The following is an 18,305-nucleotide window of genomic DNA, read 5'->3' as shown; positions in this document are numbered from 1 at the left end:
ACAAATGCAGGCACTACAGAGGTGTGTGCTGCATAGCAGCTTGCAGATAACTGATACGTGGAGGATATGGATAGGTGCTGAAAACCAGTACTTTTTAATTGTTGACATGTGTTTCTCTCTTTTTTCTTGCAGCCTCTCGCCCTTTACCAATGGTATAATGGGTACACCCTTGTGTTTTCCGTAGGATAACACAAATCCACTTGCACTGCTGTGCATCATCCATCTGCAGTTGACCTGCAGGACCTGAGGGGTGCCTTAATTCTGTATGAGAGCAAAAAAAGCAGATTCAGGGCTTTCTAGTTCTGCGAGCAAGTGTTACTGAGAGGGCAAACTGCTGGAGTCCTCTGAAAGAGAAGCAGCTTCAGCTGGTCTGGGCTCTGGTGTATTTTAACACTGATGTCCTGGATTATGGAACAGATAGGTCTTCAGCGGGAGGGCCAGTGTGGTCCACATTTGTGTGGGTGAAAAGGACGTCTGCCACTTTAGGAGTGTGCTCATTAATAAATCAGGCTGAGTATGGCTCCAGTCAGTGACTGGATACTATTTAGAAAGTCAATAATAGACTTAGTTTTAGAAAAGATCACTAGAAAACCTGGAATAATCCCGTAAGATGCCTGTGGATTCACACCGTAATTAGTGCTGCGGGAGAAAGAGCTGGGCAGCCTGGTTAATGAGTGTCTACAGATTGCACAAAGAGTCATTCCTTGTACACTTCATTACTTTTAACCATGGAGCCTAATGAAAGGCAACCGAGCAGTATAATAGAGGTAATTCTGTATATTGGAAAAAATAGTTTGATCTTTTTGTATGTGTTGGTTCTAAGCATTTCAGGAAAAGGGGTACATTTTACAGGTAGATCCATAAAGGGTGTATCCTATAAATACAGTCATATAAAGAAAAAAAAAAAGGAGTGAAAAGTTGCGATGTTACATAGAGAATAATGGAAGTGAAAACGCTATAATGCTTTTGCTGTACAGGACCAGTCTGTTAATGCTTCATGATGCTAACCAACATAGTTGCCTGAAGCTGGGAAGACACTGGTTCAGTGGCATGTTCTGGCATAATAATAGTGCCTTAAAATTTAGTCAAATGCTACTGCTTAGTCTGGTACAGTTACAGTGGTGGGTGTCGTAGCATTGATGAAAAAAGAATGTGTCATTATTTAGGAGTATATTTGGTGGTAAAGTATCCAGGATTTATTCCTAAAGTGGCTTTAAAAAAGCAAAACCACAAAACCCAATTCAGCAAATTCAGGTTAGATATAACAAATCAGATTACAAATCAGTACCTAAAAGAAAATTGTTAGGATACCACAAAAATATTAACTCGGAGTCAAGTGCATTTTTTCTAGTTTAAGTTACATTTATGACATAGTGCAAACCTAGTACTGTATGAATTGTTGTAATAAAATTATGAATAACTTTGCTAAGAATTTTGTGAGGGCAATATTTTCTTCACTCCATGGAGTAAGAGATGTTCTCCTTCTCAAACACACATGTCCCAAAATGGTGACTGACTGCTTCCTTGGTATTAGCTCATATGCATAACTATGCATATCAAACACAATAAATTTGTAAGAAACAGTGTAATTTAACAGAGATGTCTGTAACTGCTCCGTAGCTAAGGTTGTATTATTTCACCTAGAATTATTTTAGTTGTGCTTTTATATTTTACAGAGAGTTCAGTTTGTCAGTAGGTGCACAAAGCCAAGTGGGTTTTGTGTACATTGCTTTTTAAAAAAACACAAAACACCTCAGGATGGAGAGTAGAGATCTTTATTTCAGAGGTTCTAGAGGAGTCTTCCCTTGGCAAATGTTCATTGCTTCTGAATTTTGCCCAGTAACTTATTTTTTTTAATAATATGTGAGAAACAAGTTAAGAAGTGGGACATCAGCCAACAGTGCAGACATTATCTCTGGAAATTTGTCCAACATGCCACATAGTGGAAGTTCAGCTGAACTCATGCTGCTTCTATCAAACATATTCACCCAAAGCTAGACCTTCCTCCAAAAGTAATTTTTTTGCTATTGCTGGTCACATTGAAGACTGTTTTCAGAACGAGGGGTAGTCCATGATCAGTTCTCAATTGCGAAAGCTGGGTTTGGGTTTTTAAATTAGGCATAACTTTCTGAGAAGACCTCATGGTAATGGAAGCTCACTAGCATCATTAAACAGAGTTGCTGGTTCACTGGGTAGGTGCTACAGGAAGGCAACGCTGCTGCTCCTCTGATTCCTTCAGATACAGCCTCTATTCAGTGATTGGAGGTGGGGCATATCCTTTCAATTAATGGGCTTTAATTTCAGACAGAAAAGCATGGTGTGCTCAGCCCTTCTTAATATCGGCATCATGCTCTACCTAGTTCTCTGTTCACAGTTGAAATACTGGCCTTCACCTTCATGAAGTGGAGGACACAGAGGTGTAGCACCCCCAAGAGAAGTGGATTCTTTTTCACATGGTAGAGCGTGTCTGCCAATGGTTAATCCACCCTCCAAGCTGTCCCTTAAAATTCAGGTTTAAGAATGCAGCCAGGTGCATTCGGGTGCATTTCAGAAAGCCAGAGGCTGTTCTCTGATGTCCTGCAGTCAATCCCTGTTATGAGCTCCAAATACCTTTATAAAATTACCATGGGAAATAAAGAGAACCACATCCTTGCTTAGTGATAAACTTTCTCGCCTTGTTCAATAGCCTTTCTGTGCATTACTTAAAGGATAAGACCACGTATGGTCATTTCTCTATAGTGTATGCCAAGCAGACCACAGTGTGGTGCACTACTGTATTTATTTTAGCTCTGTTTTTCTGCTGACTTTGAGCTGTGGGCAAGTGAAACGTGTCTGCATTTCTCTTCACGCTGCTTTGTTGAGTATCGCTTTTCAAATACGTCCGTGGTTTAAAATGTGTTGGACTTCAGTGTTAGTGATAGACTTGGCCTTAAAAACAGTGTGGATCTTTTTAGAGTCATATGAGCTAGCAAAGTTATTTGGGAGCGACATGTAGGATATTCAGTCAGAAATTACGCATAAGGGCTGAGGAATTATTTTACTGGCTTTGGTATGAAGCATGTAAACTAGGGTATGAAGTGAAAGCATGTCATGTTTATGGTTTTATTGAGGTGTAGGAATATTAGCACAGTCCACTTGAGAACTCCAAAGATTTTGCTTTTAAACTCAATGGCAGGATGTTTTAGTTAAAGCAAGCTTCATCTGTTTGCTTCCTATATGGGACAGTGCAGCAACATCATAAAAAAAAAAAAAAAAAGAAGAGAAAGGACTTGACTGTCTTGATTTTGTTGCCTGTCTGACCATGAAATACGATGATGTTCTCATAACGTTTGTGTAAGCTGCAAACTGGTGTGTGAGATGGGGCAATACAGAGTTTTGGATCTGAGTGAGGCATTTTCCGTGGCTGGGGCTGCCCCTTCTGAGCTGTGGAGACATCACAGAAGGGATGCTCTGGTACTTCTTGTTTGATTATTGCCAGTTGTGCTGGGCTGGGTAGGGAGGAGAAAATGGTGCATAGCTCTAAGTGAAGCTGCTGCAGCAGACACAAAGGAGATCAGGCAGATGATATATAACATATTTAGGTGTTAACAGATGTTCTCAGTGTATCTCCAGTTGCAGTGATCTGAACAAAAACTCTTAAATTCTGCCATGCTTCAAAGCTGTTTGTTGGTGGATTTTTTTAAAGAATGCATATGGTTCTGCTGGATGAATTTCTGCTCTTGGTGTGATTATTTTGCATGTGATGTGTATTCTTTTTTCCTTTCCTGACTGTATATGTCCCTGCAATTGTAGCATTGCCATTAGTAATAGTAGCAGCTTCTTGGCATGTTGAAGCCTATGGAAATACAACCTGAGCAGAAATGCATGCTAGCAAATTGTGACAGCTCAGGGGGAAGGAGTTTCAGTTATTAAAAGCAGAGTACTTTAGCAGGTCTTTTAGTTTGGGAACAAAATGCCAACTCCTTCTTTGGAGGTCCATTACAGAACAATGAAAATATAGTAGTGATCACCAAGACTATGGGTTTATACTTAATTAACTGCTTGCCTATCTTAAAAGCAGTCCTAAAGTTACAACGTGAGTACCTTTTTAAAGTAATCCATAAAATGCCACTTTGGATCTGGCCCATCATCTATTAATTTTACTGTTACAAAAGCGGAAGAATATTTTGAAAAACCCCCATGGTCCAGTAAAACCTCCAGGCCCTTGTTAGCTGAAAAATCCTGCTTTCTGCCAGGGCTGTGAGCCAAAGTAAGGTCTCTTTCAGATTATACTTAAGGTTAGAAATACCAGTAGTGAAGTAGAGCTCCGTGTGGACTTTTCATGTGGTTACCCAGCAAATACAAGAAAGCTAGGTTTTAATTTTTTTGTGAAACTGTGACTCTGTTAAGATCTTTAATAAAGCGGAAGAGGATTAGTACTGATGATGTCCTTCATTGCTGGCTGGGCACTGTGAGTTTGCAACTGGTTGTATTCTTCGAGTCTTTACTTTTTTTGCTCGGTATTTTAATGCATGGTTTCCGTATTTGGTTACTTTTAGTCCAGGTGTGGATGCTGCTCTTAAAACCCTGCAAGCCACTGTTGTGGGATGGTTTGCCCATAGTACTCCTGTGTCGAGGCGGTAATTCAGTGGTCGCAAGCAGGTGGGTGTTAACAGGTCATGTAAATACTGTACAGTCCAAGGTGTTTCCTTCCAGGTGTGTGATCAGAGAGAAGTAGTGGCCTGAGATTATCAGACCTCCTTAGAGAAATGGTGGTAGGCACAAGTATGCTCTACGGCCATCAGCATCTATGGTAGCGCGGCACCATTCAGCTGCTACACTAAGCCTGTTTTTATTAGCTGTTACTATGAAGGGAAAAATGTTTTGGCTTCACACACAAAAGCTTAGGTGCTTGTTAAGCAGCTCTCTGTATGTGGTTAGATGAGCCATTGCTGGATGAGGAAACAGCAAGATTGACAGGTAGTGATTCCTCAGTGGCAGCAAGCTTGGGTGTTAAACTGAGGCACTTCTGTTGCCATGGTGTGTTAGGAAATCACTGGCTTACAAAAATGTTAAGGATTTAGAAATAAAACGGTAGACGGAAACTGTGTAGATATGGTTAAATGTCCAGGTTGCAAATGTAATCTTGTGAGAGTCAGGAAATTCTGCATTCTTGAGGCAAAGTAATGGATATTGAGTTGTTTTTTTCAATTTGGGGCAATGTCATATTTTGACCACAGAAATAACATCATACATTATTAGGCTACTAGTTCAGGCTTCATTATTTTACTTTATTCACAAGTGTTGGCTACATCCATTTCTTCAGGGACTACTCATGTGGATTAACTCAATCATTTGCATAAATGCATTTTTGGATCGGGGCCTTATTTTCTATATTTCATCCCTGGAAAATTTATTCATCAGCTAGCCTGCAGAAAGTAAGGATTTTAACTGGAAAATACTTTGTGCCTGGGCCAGTAAAGTCATGACAGTTTTGCGAGGTCAGGATGTTTACAGTCAAAATGTTAAAGATATTTTATTTTACTCATGATCGGGTGAGATCTTCTTGGTACAGATGTCATTGCTTTGAAGTTGCTTTATCTACTTAAATACATTACGTTGGGATCCAGAGAAATGGCTCCATGTAATTAAAATAAAATCCAACACCTGTTAGTTATCAGCTGAAATAGTTGAACTATGTCTACAATACTTAGATCTGACCAAGGCTCTTATGCCCTTTTGTTTTTCATGTGGAACCAGCAACTTTACAGTTGTTTTCTTTGGCAAAAAATGGCATGTTTTACTCATGTACTTTTGAAGGTTCTCTGCCAAAGTCATGAAAATCATTAGATAATTTTCATAATGATTCCCATTCAGAAGCTTGTTAATCTACTGATGACTGATGCGAATTCTCCAGGACACACCTAAACGCAGAATTTAATTTTTGCTTTTTAAAGACTGACTAGTTCCCTGAAGTTTAAATTTTATCAAGGCAGGATAAAGGCTGCCTGAACTCACTGCTACTGTGAGTGTATCATGTACCGTGCCTGTGCAGAATTGATGGCGATTCATTGCTGGCTGATGTGGGACTGCTGTTTGGCTCCCCGTGCTGTGGAGCCCTGGGGTTGTGCTGGGTGTTGGCATTCGGTGCCGCATCGCAGGGGAAAACTGGGGAGCCCATTCGGAATGGGCAAGGGATGCTCCTCATGAACATCATGTGCCTGCCCCAAACTGGAGGGTGATCATGCCTATGTGTCACTGTTCTTCCCGTATTAACATGTGCATGTAACCCTGGTGTAGGGAGTAAGTGAAAGCGGGTGTAATCCAGCGGTACTCTTCTGTGCCCTCTGCGGGGTTGCCTCTTCCCTCAGGTGCCTCTTCCCTCACGACAACAGCGTACGCTCCTTCACTGCAAAATCAAGGCATGCCAGGCAGCAGTTACTGTTTAGGGAAAGCTTCATGCCTGCAACTAATTCTAACAATAATTTGGGTGTTCGCTGAAGGTCATCCTACACCAGCAGTGGAAAAATTGTCATTCGCTTAAACTGTTAAGAAGTGTTGGTGTGAATTTGGTTTAACTCATGGTGTCATCATTCAGTAGTGCTGTCTTACTCAGCGTAGTCCATACATTAGTGCAGCTGATGTTTTTTGTTAGAAAAAGATGTTGCAAAATGAATTTTCTTCACCGTTTTTCCTACAAACAAACAAACCAAAAGCTTTGAGTAAAACATTCTGCTGTGTCAGTAGTATTTCATATAAAACCTAACATTTTCTATGAAAAGCCTCTAAGCAGGCTTGCATCTTCCCTTGGAAATAGAAATCCTCCTCTGCCCAGCTGAAATGTGTAGTTTGTGCTTGCTCTGGCCATGTGTACCTTGGTGAGGTTTCTAATGCTCTTCTCCAAGCAGCAATATCTCATGCCATTTGTTCCTGTTTGGGGCTGAAAACAAGTCAGTGCATACAGCTTTGGACTTCTTTGTTGTAAGACTGTGTGGCTATGAAGGGACCAAGAAATATGCTAATTAATGCTGAATTAATTCCATTGCAAACAATAGTCCTTGCCCTTATGTGTAGCATGGCAAGACAGGGCTGCCTGATTTCTAGGATGCGTATGTAGGGTTTTTCAGATTGTCCTGAGAGATCTTGTCATGGATACCTGAACCTCCATGAAGGGACTGCTTACTGTGTGCTAACCATGCTGCAAGTCACCTGGCAAAAGTGTTCTGTGTTGTAGGAATTCATGTTTCTGACAGCAAAGTTAGGAGATAAGGATAAATGGAGCTATTTGCACTTGTCTGAATCTGTTTAAGTATCCACAAAACTTGTATCATCACTTCAGAGAGATGTTAAGAGGAGAATATTTAAACGTGACAGATAGTATATACCCCATCACCAGGAGAGTTGTGTTTTGTAGCTGAGGTTAATGGGCAGAGAGTAGTAGGAAAGAGCAGTCGTGTCTGGGGATAATGGGTACCGGGGCAGCAGTAACTGAATCGGGGGCCTCAACATTGACAACACCGATCAGAACACCATTGCGAAGTTTATGTCCTTTAATACCATTGTTGGTGAGCAGTTGTGATTAGGGCAGAAGTAAATCAAATGACTTTGCTGCTTTGTGTGAGGTCATTTTAGGTATTACCTAAACAGCGAGAGGAGATTACATATGAGTCCAGCCTGTGTGTTTTTAATAATTCAAATTATCAACCGCAAGCATATTACAGTTTAAACCATGACAAGAAAAGAGTGGATATAGGCTGTGGTAATTCTCATTTCTTTTATTGTGTGAATAATCTTTTCCCATTGCCCATGCTGCTTTAATGCGGTTTAGTTAATACAGTGTAACTTTATTCCATGGGTGAAAAGGACATGGTTTCAAGACAGTGCTTACTGCATCGGATCTTCCACAAGAAGAGTGAAATATCACAAATGGGCAGTAATACCGAACCAAGAGCCATAGTCTGAATATTCTGAACAACAGTTCAGTTGCAAAGTTTCTCAGGTTCAATGCAGGAAAATGCAGGTTCAAGGGAAAAGCAAAAAGCCACTCTTGGTGTTCTCTGTGACCTAAATTTGCTTTGGCAGAGGACCATTAGCAGTAGATAACATTTTTTGAGTTAAATGTTACAATTTTAGCCAAAGAAATCAGTTTGTAAATGCAGTGGTTCAACTTGATTTATTTGTGCCATATGCAGCCTTTTTTGATCCTTTGAATGCTGTAAAACTCAAGATTGTTCAGGGTTGTAGCACAGGAGATCTTAATTTAGCCAATATTTTAAATAATAATTAGCCAATATTTTTAATAACTTCTGTTACCTGTATCAATTACAATCCAAATATATTACACTACATTGTAATGGTGTGGGTGGAATGTAGTTAAAAAATAGACAAGTATTAGATATTCTTATTTTTTTTAAAAGCTTTTCTTTGTCTTATGTTAGTAACTTATTACACCTTATGAAAGAGCTGCAAAACTCTTTCTACTAATGTAAAACTGCGATCACACTATCAAAAACCTATTTTAAGTCTCCAAAGCAGGGACAAGGAGCTTTAAATGAGTATTATTTTTTGTCGTAATCAGTAAAAGTACACATGTAGGCAAAGTTACAGCATGCAGATGTGTCGGCTGTAAATGGTAAAATACCAGTAAGATGACAGCAACCTGTTCTGGGTTGGGTTTTTTTGTTTCCTCAGAGAATCAGCATTGTATAGTTCTGTGTGTATATACTATGCGTGATCTTTTGTGAAAACTACTGGACAAATACATGATAATATTAGCATAGAGCAAGTGGTTAGGAACAATACTAATAGATGCCTCAGAAATACCTGTAGAGAAAAGTGTGTATAGAGCATACTGTTGCCAGCCATGACATCTAAAAATCATCGTTCAGTCTACAGTATCACAAGATTGGCTAAAAATTATGAAACTTTGAAAAATAGTTTGAGGGGCTTTGTTTTGTTTTAGGGACTCAAGAATATCTTAGGGTACAACATAGCTTTTTGTATTTTTCTCTCTACAGCTTTTTGCTGAAACTGGAATGTACAGAAATGAACTCTGATATTTTCACATAATCATTTAAATCTCTCGAGTTAAGTTTGAGAAAACAGTAAATATGATGAAGCTTGCCATAAAACTGACAAGGCCAACACAGATGGCATAGAAGAACTGCACTAGATCTGTCTATGGTGAAATTTTGGCCTTTTTTTTTTTTATTTTCTGGGATGTTAGTTCAGGAGCCAGCAGTCTGCAATAGCAAAGACAATGCAGAGGGACTCTGCAGCAGCACTTCAGAAGAAAAACTGTCGTTTTTCATATATTTAGGTCTGTATTTACTTGGCGTGTATGACTTTCACAAGATTTCTGCATAGTAAAGGTTTAATGTAGGGTCATGCTGGGAGCACTCTGCAGAGTTTGAGCTACATAAGGAGAGGGAGGAACTACGGTAAATTTGCAGTCTGTGAATACCTGCTGAGAAGACCAGATCTCTAATGGTGTGGAAATGTACTGTAGCGCAGAATAACATCCATAAAAGAAGTCTTACATGTAGTGAGATTGTTCTCCAGCTGCTTCTTTGTTAATACGAGTGCATGCATTTCTAACATCGGGACTTCAGATCTGGGAGAATTTAGGTGAACAACCTTCTTACTGCATAAAAAGTGACAGCCAACTGTCTGTTCAGTTTCCCAAACAGTGAACTGGAACTGCATCAACATCTGCCCTTCTCAGTGCTGATAAAATGGGGCACAGGAGAGAAAATAGTGTGCAGCAGCTGTCAAGGCTGGCCATAACAGCTACCATCTATCTTCTACCATTGCTATTAGCCCCATTAGAGCAGAAATCATACATTAGTTGAATGAAACTCTCACATTGGCTTTAATACCAAGGCTGAGTTTTCTAGTTTGTGTCTAGTACTAAAATCGAGGGTTAGAATTTCTTTCTAAAACACATTTCTCTCCTTTATTGGCTTATGAGAGCTTTGTGTATATAATGTTTGAAGGTTCTCAAAGGGGGGAAGTTTAAAAATTGTAAAGTCAAACTGCCAGAAAATCAGTATCTGAGTATTGCTTGTCAGCTTAATTTGACCTTTCCACACTTCCCAGAGTATAGGCAGTCACCATTCTCTAATCACAGGGCTGTCATGCCACTGTGCTTACAAGATGAGCAATATTCTTCAAACAGGTGCTTTATATAGGTATCTTCATCTTCCATCAGTGGGGCCCACTTTTGTGTTTGGTTTTTTTTTCACGTTACTCAGACTTTGAATAGAATGTAGAGCTGTTAATTTCCTCACTTTGTACTGCTCATACTTTATTAATTCTTCACAAATATTGATGGCTTTTCACACATTTCTGGGGAAATGTTGTCCGGATAACACATTTTTAATGCCAGTTTTGAAAAGAATTTATATAACCCTGTCTTTACCAGCATTACCTACAAATTCAGAACAGAGTTTTCGTGCTTGGTTGGGGATGAGAATTTCCATCAGTTTGCACTCTGCCTCTTTCAGTTTGTTAAGGACCATGTTCATACTCCCATGACCATACACATCTTTAGTTTATTTTACCTTTAGTTTACTTATTATCTTGTAGGCATGAAATCTATGGAAACTGTAGTATTCAGCTGCTCTACATGAGAAACCATAATCGTCTCGTCTGTACTTCTTTGCTTTACTGTGTGCCTTCCGCTCTTACCAATAAAATTCCTTCAGCAAAAATATTCCTACAGGCAGCAGCCTTCACTAGTGCTAGTGCTAGTGCTTCATCTTTCCAGTGTATTGTGCAGTGTACTCCAAAAGAACTTTTTTATCCACATGTGTTAGCTCAGTCTCTTTGATGTGAGTTTTCTCTAAGTCTTACACTAGCCTAAGTATTTCTGAGTTTGTATGTTAGTAGTGTCTTAATTTTATTTTCTATTTATAAATCTAAGACAAAATATGTCCATAAATAAAGAAGAAAAAGGATTTTTCTTTCAAAAGTAGATACATGTTTCAGTAGGAGGGTCTCTAAAGAAACGCAAATCCTGCTTCATCCAGTGCAATTGTTCAGACGAAACAGTTGCTATTTTGGCTTAAGGTCTTTTCTGGATACTGATTGTTAGATGAAGGATGTGTTTCAGATTCCCAGAATCACAGGCTGGTTCAGGTTGGAAGGGACATCTGGGCGTCTGGTCCAACTTTCCTGCTCAACCAGGGCCACTTGCAGCTGGTTGCCTAGCGCCATGTCTAAGCATTTTCTTGGTATCTAAGTAGGGACACTCCACAGTCTCCCTGGGCAACCTGTGCCCATGCTTGGTCCTCCTCACAATACAGAAGTGTCTCCTGATGTTCAGAGGGAACCTGCCGTGTTTCCCTTTGTCCCCATTGCCTCTTGTCCTGACACTGGGCATCACTGAAAAGCGTCTGGCTCCGTCCTCTTTACACCCTCCCTTCAGGTATTTATATACATTAATAAGATCCATGAGGAGCCCCAGGTCCTTCTCTGCTGAGCTGCTTTCAAGCTGGGGGGTCCCCAGAATATGTTGGTGCATGGGGCTGTTCTTCCCCAGGGACGGGACTTCACACTTGTTGAACTTCATGAGGTTCCTGTCGGCCCACTTTGCCAGCCTGTCAAGGTTCCTCTGGGTGACAGAATGACCCTGGAGCGTATCAGCCCCTCCTGCAGTTCTGTCTGATCAGCAAACTTGCTGAGGTCACGCTCTGGCCTGTCATCCAGATAGTTAATGAAGATACTAAACAGGACTGGACCCAGTATCGACCCCTGGGGTGCACTGCTAGTTACTGGCCTCCAACTAGACCTTGTACCACTGATCACCACCCTCTGGGCCCAGCCATTCAGCCAGATTTAAATCCACATCACTGTCAGCTCATCCACCCCATACATAAACAGCTGGTCTATGAGGATCTTATGGGAGAGAGTATCAAAGACCTTAATGAAATCCAGGTAGACAATATCCACTGCTGTACGCTCATCTACCAGGCCAGTCATTTCATCACAGAAATTTATCAAGTTCGTCAGTCATGATTTCCTCTTGGTGAAGCCATGCTCCTGATGATTTTCTCTTTCTTAAGTGATTAGAAATGGTTTCCAGGGTTAGCTGCTCTATCATGTTCCCAGGGATTAAGGTGCGGCTGACCAGCCTATAGTACCATGGGTCCTCCTTCTTGAAGGCAGGAGTGACATTTGCTTTCTTCCATTGTTTCGCTACTTCTCCCAGTCACCATGATCAATCAAAGATGATATATCCAGAGTGGCCTCCCAATCTGCCAGCTCCCTCAGCACTCGCAGGTGCATCAGGGTCCATGAACTTGCTCAGGTAGCAGTTACAGGGTCAACCTAATTAACAAATAACCTCATCTCCAACACTGATACGGCATTTTTGTTTGAAATTACTGTAAATAGTTAAGGCAGCTAATTGTATGGGTACCTTAGGTCATATTTTCTGCCCAATGACTGTCTCTGCCTCCTCTCAAAAATCAATAATCTGGCATTTCCTGTTTAAATTTTACATCTCCTTAATCTTAAATTACTCCTCTAAATATAGTTTTTAGTTACTTAAGTGTTGTAGTTATGAATAGATATTTCCATTTCTAAATTAATTCCACTTCCCATTCCATACCCCTGTTCTTCCGTCTTCCCTGTGAGCTTGCAATCTGCAAGCTGACTTTTGTGAATGGCTAAAAAGGAGAGCTTTTGCCCTGCCTTGGAGGTTAGTTGGTAATGTAGCAGCTTGACAGATGTAGTGATACAGAATTTGGGCAGGGTGCAGGCAGCTCAATTCAGGCTTGTGGTATCATGAACACCCAAACCGTGTCTCCCCTTTGCAGTGGTGGATGTAGATACTCGGTGGACGAGGTGGGGTTGTTCTGTCCTTTGAGCTACAGGTGGGTTGGGATACTCTACTAAAAGCTGGGGTGGTGGCCGGTGACAGGCTGCTGAAGAGGCAGTAGAAGTCCTAAGTACAGGAGTCTGGTTAGGGAAGACAACTTGCCCTGGGGGAGCACATTCTTTCTCCCTGAGAAGCTAACTTTGGATAAAGTACAATTGCAATAGCAATAAGCAGTTTTAAGTGGATAGACTTTTTAGTATGTATGGCGCACAGAAACATAAATCGTTAAGACTATTGTGCATAAAAATAGGAAATGAGTAGACTGGCTGATATGAAACGGGATATTACTACACCACTTAAGTTTTATTTCAGGAAACAATATTTAGGCTTCCTTTAAAAACACTTATGGGGAAGGCAAGAAAAGCCAATTGTCACCCACATACAGATGTTTTCTATTTTTTAATATAAATGATGAAATGATGGAGTTTATTTTTAGAAGAAGTTATATGAATCTGGGCAACCATGAAATATTACAGAAACAGCTTTATTATATCCAGTGTCATTAACAGGTGAGTTTGCCTGAAAATTGTTTGCAGCTCAGGAGTAAGTTGTTGTACTACTTGTAAAAACAGGCAAGAGTTTGCAAATGCCAGAAGCCATGTGATTTAGAGCTGGTGAAAAAGTACCTTTTCAGGGAAAACTTGAGCCAAAGAAAAGTCCCTTTTCATGCTGAATAGTTTCAAAACACAGAATCCCTCAACCAGGCCTACTAAAGAAGCCAGTGTCTCCTGTGCATCAGTGTGAGAGCAGTAAAACGAAATAGACTGTCTAAAAATGCAGTAAATCATATTGGGTCGTTGCACTAATGAACAGTTTGGGCCCAAACTCTCATTAGCTTGTCTGCAGGAAGAGAAAACTAGTAAAACAGGAAAAGAACATATGAGAGAAGCTATTTTCTGTTACTGTCTTAAGCTTTTATTGCTGAAGGACACCCTTTAGCTAATTTCAGACCATAAAAAAAAAAAAATCTGTTTGGTGATTAGTAACCAGTGGATAAGAGCAGAAACCCCAAGTGAATAAAGCCATAAATACCTAAGTCTTTGGGATAACAGCCTTTAAACCTGCCAAAAAGCATTGCTTAAGTGACAAAAGATAGCCTCTGGTAACTGGAAGGATCGGTGCTGTCGGCACTGATCCATATTCATACATGGAAGGCATATTTTTAGTTCCTTCTAAAAAGTCAAGTCTTTTCTCTTAATAACATTCATTCTTATTTTAAAAGCAGCTGTTTCCTCTGGGTGCGCTCTCACCCCAGATTTCTAAAAGTCAAAAAAGCTAGGTTTTATTTCCAATACTTAACAATTTTAACATTTATGCTAATCTGTATTTCTTGGAATAAATTTTCAGACGGAGCTGTTTAAGTAATGTAAATTGTTTCAAGAACCCTTTTTAAAAGAGTAGGGACGATCATTTGTGCTTCACTGGGACTTTGTATGGTTTGGCTTCTCAAAGTCATTTTGCTAAAGCAGAGCAAAATTTTTACCAGAAAGATATTGTAACAACTTTATATGTATTCATATTCATTTCTTCTTGTGATCCTGGATCAATTAGTTAATGATGGGAGGAAATTTTGACACAGAGGAATTTCACTGGTGTTTGCATGCCTTATAATGTAAACAAGACCAGGCCTTTTCTCTTTTTCATTTCCAGTAAACTGGTTCAAAACAAAGTAGTGAAGTTTTAATAGTGACAAATAGCTCCACACCTGTGTGATTATTTTTTTTCGCTACAGTTTTAGCACTTCTTCAAGTAATTTATACTGAGTTTGATAGTCATTTAGTGTTTGTTACTTTTTTAGAGGAATGGATTTCACGTAAGTTAAAGTTCATGTTGAAATTAATAAAGGAAAAATACAGTTAATGGAAATATGCAGAAACCGTTGTCAGCTAGTAATTTTGCTGCAAAAAGCAGAAAGTTACAGATAAACAAGAAGTTTAACAGTAACCCGAGGCTGGAAGACTGAAATTGGTTTCCAGAGTGGTGATGTGTTTAAAGTTTGAATTGACTCTTGCTCATCATGGCAGGGGGTTGAACTAGATGATCTTTAAAGTGCCTCCCAACTTAAACCATTCTGTGATTCATCAAGGCAGTCTGTTTCATGTTATCATAATTATTTTACAGCTAAAAATCTTGTATGGTTTTGCAGAAATTCGGGCATTAAAGAAAAAAAAATTTTCTTCAGAATTATGTTATTTTTGGAGCTGTGTCAAGTGGTGCTGCAGTGTCTTCTGAAAAGGTCTGATGCTGTGTACTATGCAAGAATCTCTCTTGGTACTCAGAAATGGGTTGTGGTGTTGTTGGCTTGGGTTTTCTTGCACAGTCTTGATTCAGCTGTATACAAGCTGTATATACCCATACAATCAGGTCCACAGTTTGTATTTTGACTGTCTGAGAACTGGAGCTGGTGTTGATTTGAGGAGAGCAGATGTTTATGGTGTTTTTCTTAAGCATTCTGTTGCCCAAGTAGGCATCTCTCATTGTGAGAAAAGGCGGTAAAAGGCTGTAAATCTGCCTGCTCATTATGAAAGGCAACAATAGATTGATTTATGGAGAAAAAGCAACTGCTAGTGTGTGTGCCTGAAAACTCAGTTTTACAGTGACTGGATATTACTGCTGCTATTTTTGATAACAGTTTAGTTCTAACTTAATCATGAGGGGTATTGTACAGGCAGCGAGAGTCAGAAAACTTTCATTAGCCTGGATAACAAGTCACAATAACACAGTTGTGTAAAATTTAAAGTACAAGCAGCTTTTCTCTTCAATAGTAGATTTTTAGATCATTACTTCCTAACCTGATTTTCACCATTCCTCTATACGGACACTTCTTTCTTGTATTATGTTCTCTGTTAGCATCCCCTGTGCCCATGTACCAGATTTGTTCTTTGTGTCATGTGCACAGATGAGTGTGCAAGTATGTACCGACAACCATGCACTTCAAACCACTGAGCCTAAGAAACAGCAAAAGAGTTTATGGATACATGCAACATGGCAACAGGAAGCAAGACTTCTCAGTACAACCCTCATAAGCCATAGCCAATATGAGAAGAATTATACAGAGTTTTTAGATGAAGTAATAGACCTTTCTCAGAAATTTATAGAATTTTAGAGATAAACTTATACATTTTAAACAATAGTGGAAAACAACGTCTAGAACTGTTTGTTAAAGAATGTAAAGTTAGTTTAACAACTCTGTTTTAAAAATCTAGTTCTCTTTTGTAAGCTCTAAGTTCCAGATGATTTCCCTGCGTAACAAGGTAATCTTTCTGGCTCAATCAGTATTACAATCGGTAGAGTCCTGATGCATATGGAAAGCGTTCAGATGAGGAGAAATCCAATAACGGCAGAAAAGCTTATCTTGAATCCTTATCTTATGACTTACTTTCTAAGGAAGAAGAGAGCGAGCTGTCTTAGATCTTCTGGCATTTAGTGTGGTCTGCTCAGGTGTCGGCCCAAACCATGATATGAGGTCTTTCTGAGTTTTTTGATTCTACTGCATCATTACTAATTTGGAAAATGTCGCAGCTGCAGTATTACAAGGGCACAGGAACCTTAGGTCTATTATAAACTCATTTAGGGTCTCATGTTGTATAGCCTTTCAAACAAGGTGTTGGGAACTTCTTGTTAGATTATTTGCTTTAGTAAAGAACTACACATGAGGTAGTAGTATGTACGTGTGTTGAGTGAATAGCAATTTCCACAAGGTTTGCCTTACCAACACCTGAAATAAAGGTCTCTGAGTATCACTCTGTTCTGTACCTCTTCTTCCTTGACAGTGTGCCTTAGGTGGTAACTAACAGTAAGAGTTCTAGGCAAAAATGTTTCTTACAATGTTATTTATTTTCTTTTTTTTTTCTCTTTTAAGTCTGAACAGCCCAGTCCTGCCAGTTCCAGCTCCAGTTCTGGTTCCAGTTTTACACCATCTCAAAACAGCAGACAACAAGGTACCAACAAAGGAAAAGAAATTGAAAGGAATGTGTGAAATGAAGAGGCCAGTAAAAACAGAACTGGTGGCATCTCATTACCACTTTTCTGCTGCCTTTCACAGCCTGAACTGGCCACAATTTTGCTTTAGAGACTTTTCCTTGGGTTGTTTTCACATGTGGCTGTAAGGGCAAAATAAAAGGGGAGAAAACATTTATCTCAGAAAAGGGTGTGAAGGGCATTTGTTTTGCACCACTAAATATGTGCCAGTCACTTTAAGAGATGCAAAACTCAAAAAACAGGCTCTTTTTCTGAGGTTGTCCGTTTGCAGGGTTAGGTGCCATGGCAGTTGCTCCATGTGAAGCCCTGCCCAGGAAGGTGCAGCTTCCCATGGGAAGCCCAAGGGTGGGTGTATGTGGACCCTTTCAAAGGGCCATGATCTTTCCATACTATTGGGAATTTTTAAGAGCATACAGTATTTACTTCAGACACAACTTAAGTGACTTTAAGTTTGCATTTTGGTTTTCTGTCCAATAATTACAGTTTACTTAGAACTCAGTAAAGAATTGCATTTTTATTCCCAGAGAACTTGCCAAGGCAGGTTTTCTATAAGTAAGCTGAGCTTCATTCTACATGATCTATTAAACTATTTAGTTCCTGCTTGGTGTTTCTCCCTGGGTTTATAGGATTGTACAACTGATACATTCTTAATCAGCTTTTGTTTTGGTTTATGGATCAGGAGCATTAAAAAATCAACTTTTGACTAATTAAAATTGCATTTGTTTTATCCATTTACGTTCCTAAATGATTTAAGGTTATGAAAGCACATTAGGGCCTCAGGCAGACAGTTTGTTTTTAAGTAGATCTACACACAATGCATACTTGTCCTACTGCCTTTCTGTAGGTGACTAGTACTGATTTTCCAGTGTGTTCTGGAAGGATTACTCCAGGTGAAAGAAAGGAACAGCTGAAGTGAACTGTGGTTGATGACTGCTTCAGGCATTTGATTTTTTACCTAGGGCTAAATGGAACCCCTTCTTGCCAAATCCCCATTTTTTCTCTCATGAAAACCTCCATAGAGGTGTGAACTGTCCATTACAAGCCAAAAGATTTGGATACCCATTCCTGTATCTGTTGTCTTATTTTGGGCAAAAACCTGTTGACTTAGGATTTTCTTCTGAGCAGACTGGGTCCATCCATCTCTTCTGGGTTGTATTTAAGACATATCACAGACTGTCTTTCAGGTTTTTGTACCTTTTCAAGAATAGATGGTAGATTTTTCCTTCTGATATGAACAACTCTGAAGTGCAGCTGGTATATATGTCTCCTCTTTGTTGCCACAGTAAATAGTGATTACTGCTTCTTTCTGGAAGTTCTAGCTAACTAAATGCCTTCATTGCCCGGACCGTGTATTTGTGTATCAAAGCGATGAAGCACCAGCCATACTGTGGCGTGTTCATGCTGTATCTTGTGCTCTGGTCAGAACCCATGCTTTTTTTCCTAACCAGAAGTTGCTTGCCCC

At 39.7% G+C, this 18,305-nt stretch overlaps 1 protein-coding gene across 1 annotated transcript in view; it reads left to right on the top strand.

Annotated features, from left to right (window-relative positions):
* The window catches only part of MLLT3 (myeloid/lymphoid or mixed-lineage leukemia (trithorax homolog, Drosophila); translocated to, 3), a 74,680-nt gene that overhangs the window by 39,354 nt on the left and 17,021 nt on the right, over positions 1–18,305 (top strand). Inside the window, exon 6 of the mRNA XM_009891521.1 lies at positions 16,725–16,803. Coding sequence (XP_009889823.1) covers positions 16,725–16,803 — 79 coding nt within the window. The remainder of the gene's footprint in view (positions 1–16,724; positions 16,804–18,305) is intronic.

This window comes from Charadrius vociferus, unplaced genomic scaffold (assembly GCF_000708025.1).
Source record: "Charadrius vociferus isolate BGI_N301 unplaced genomic scaffold, ASM70802v2 scaffold198, whole genome shotgun sequence".
NCBI classification, from domain to species: Eukaryota; Metazoa; Chordata; class Aves; order Charadriiformes; family Charadriidae; genus Charadrius; species Charadrius vociferus.
This window is presented reverse-complemented; position numbering and strand designations above follow the sequence as displayed.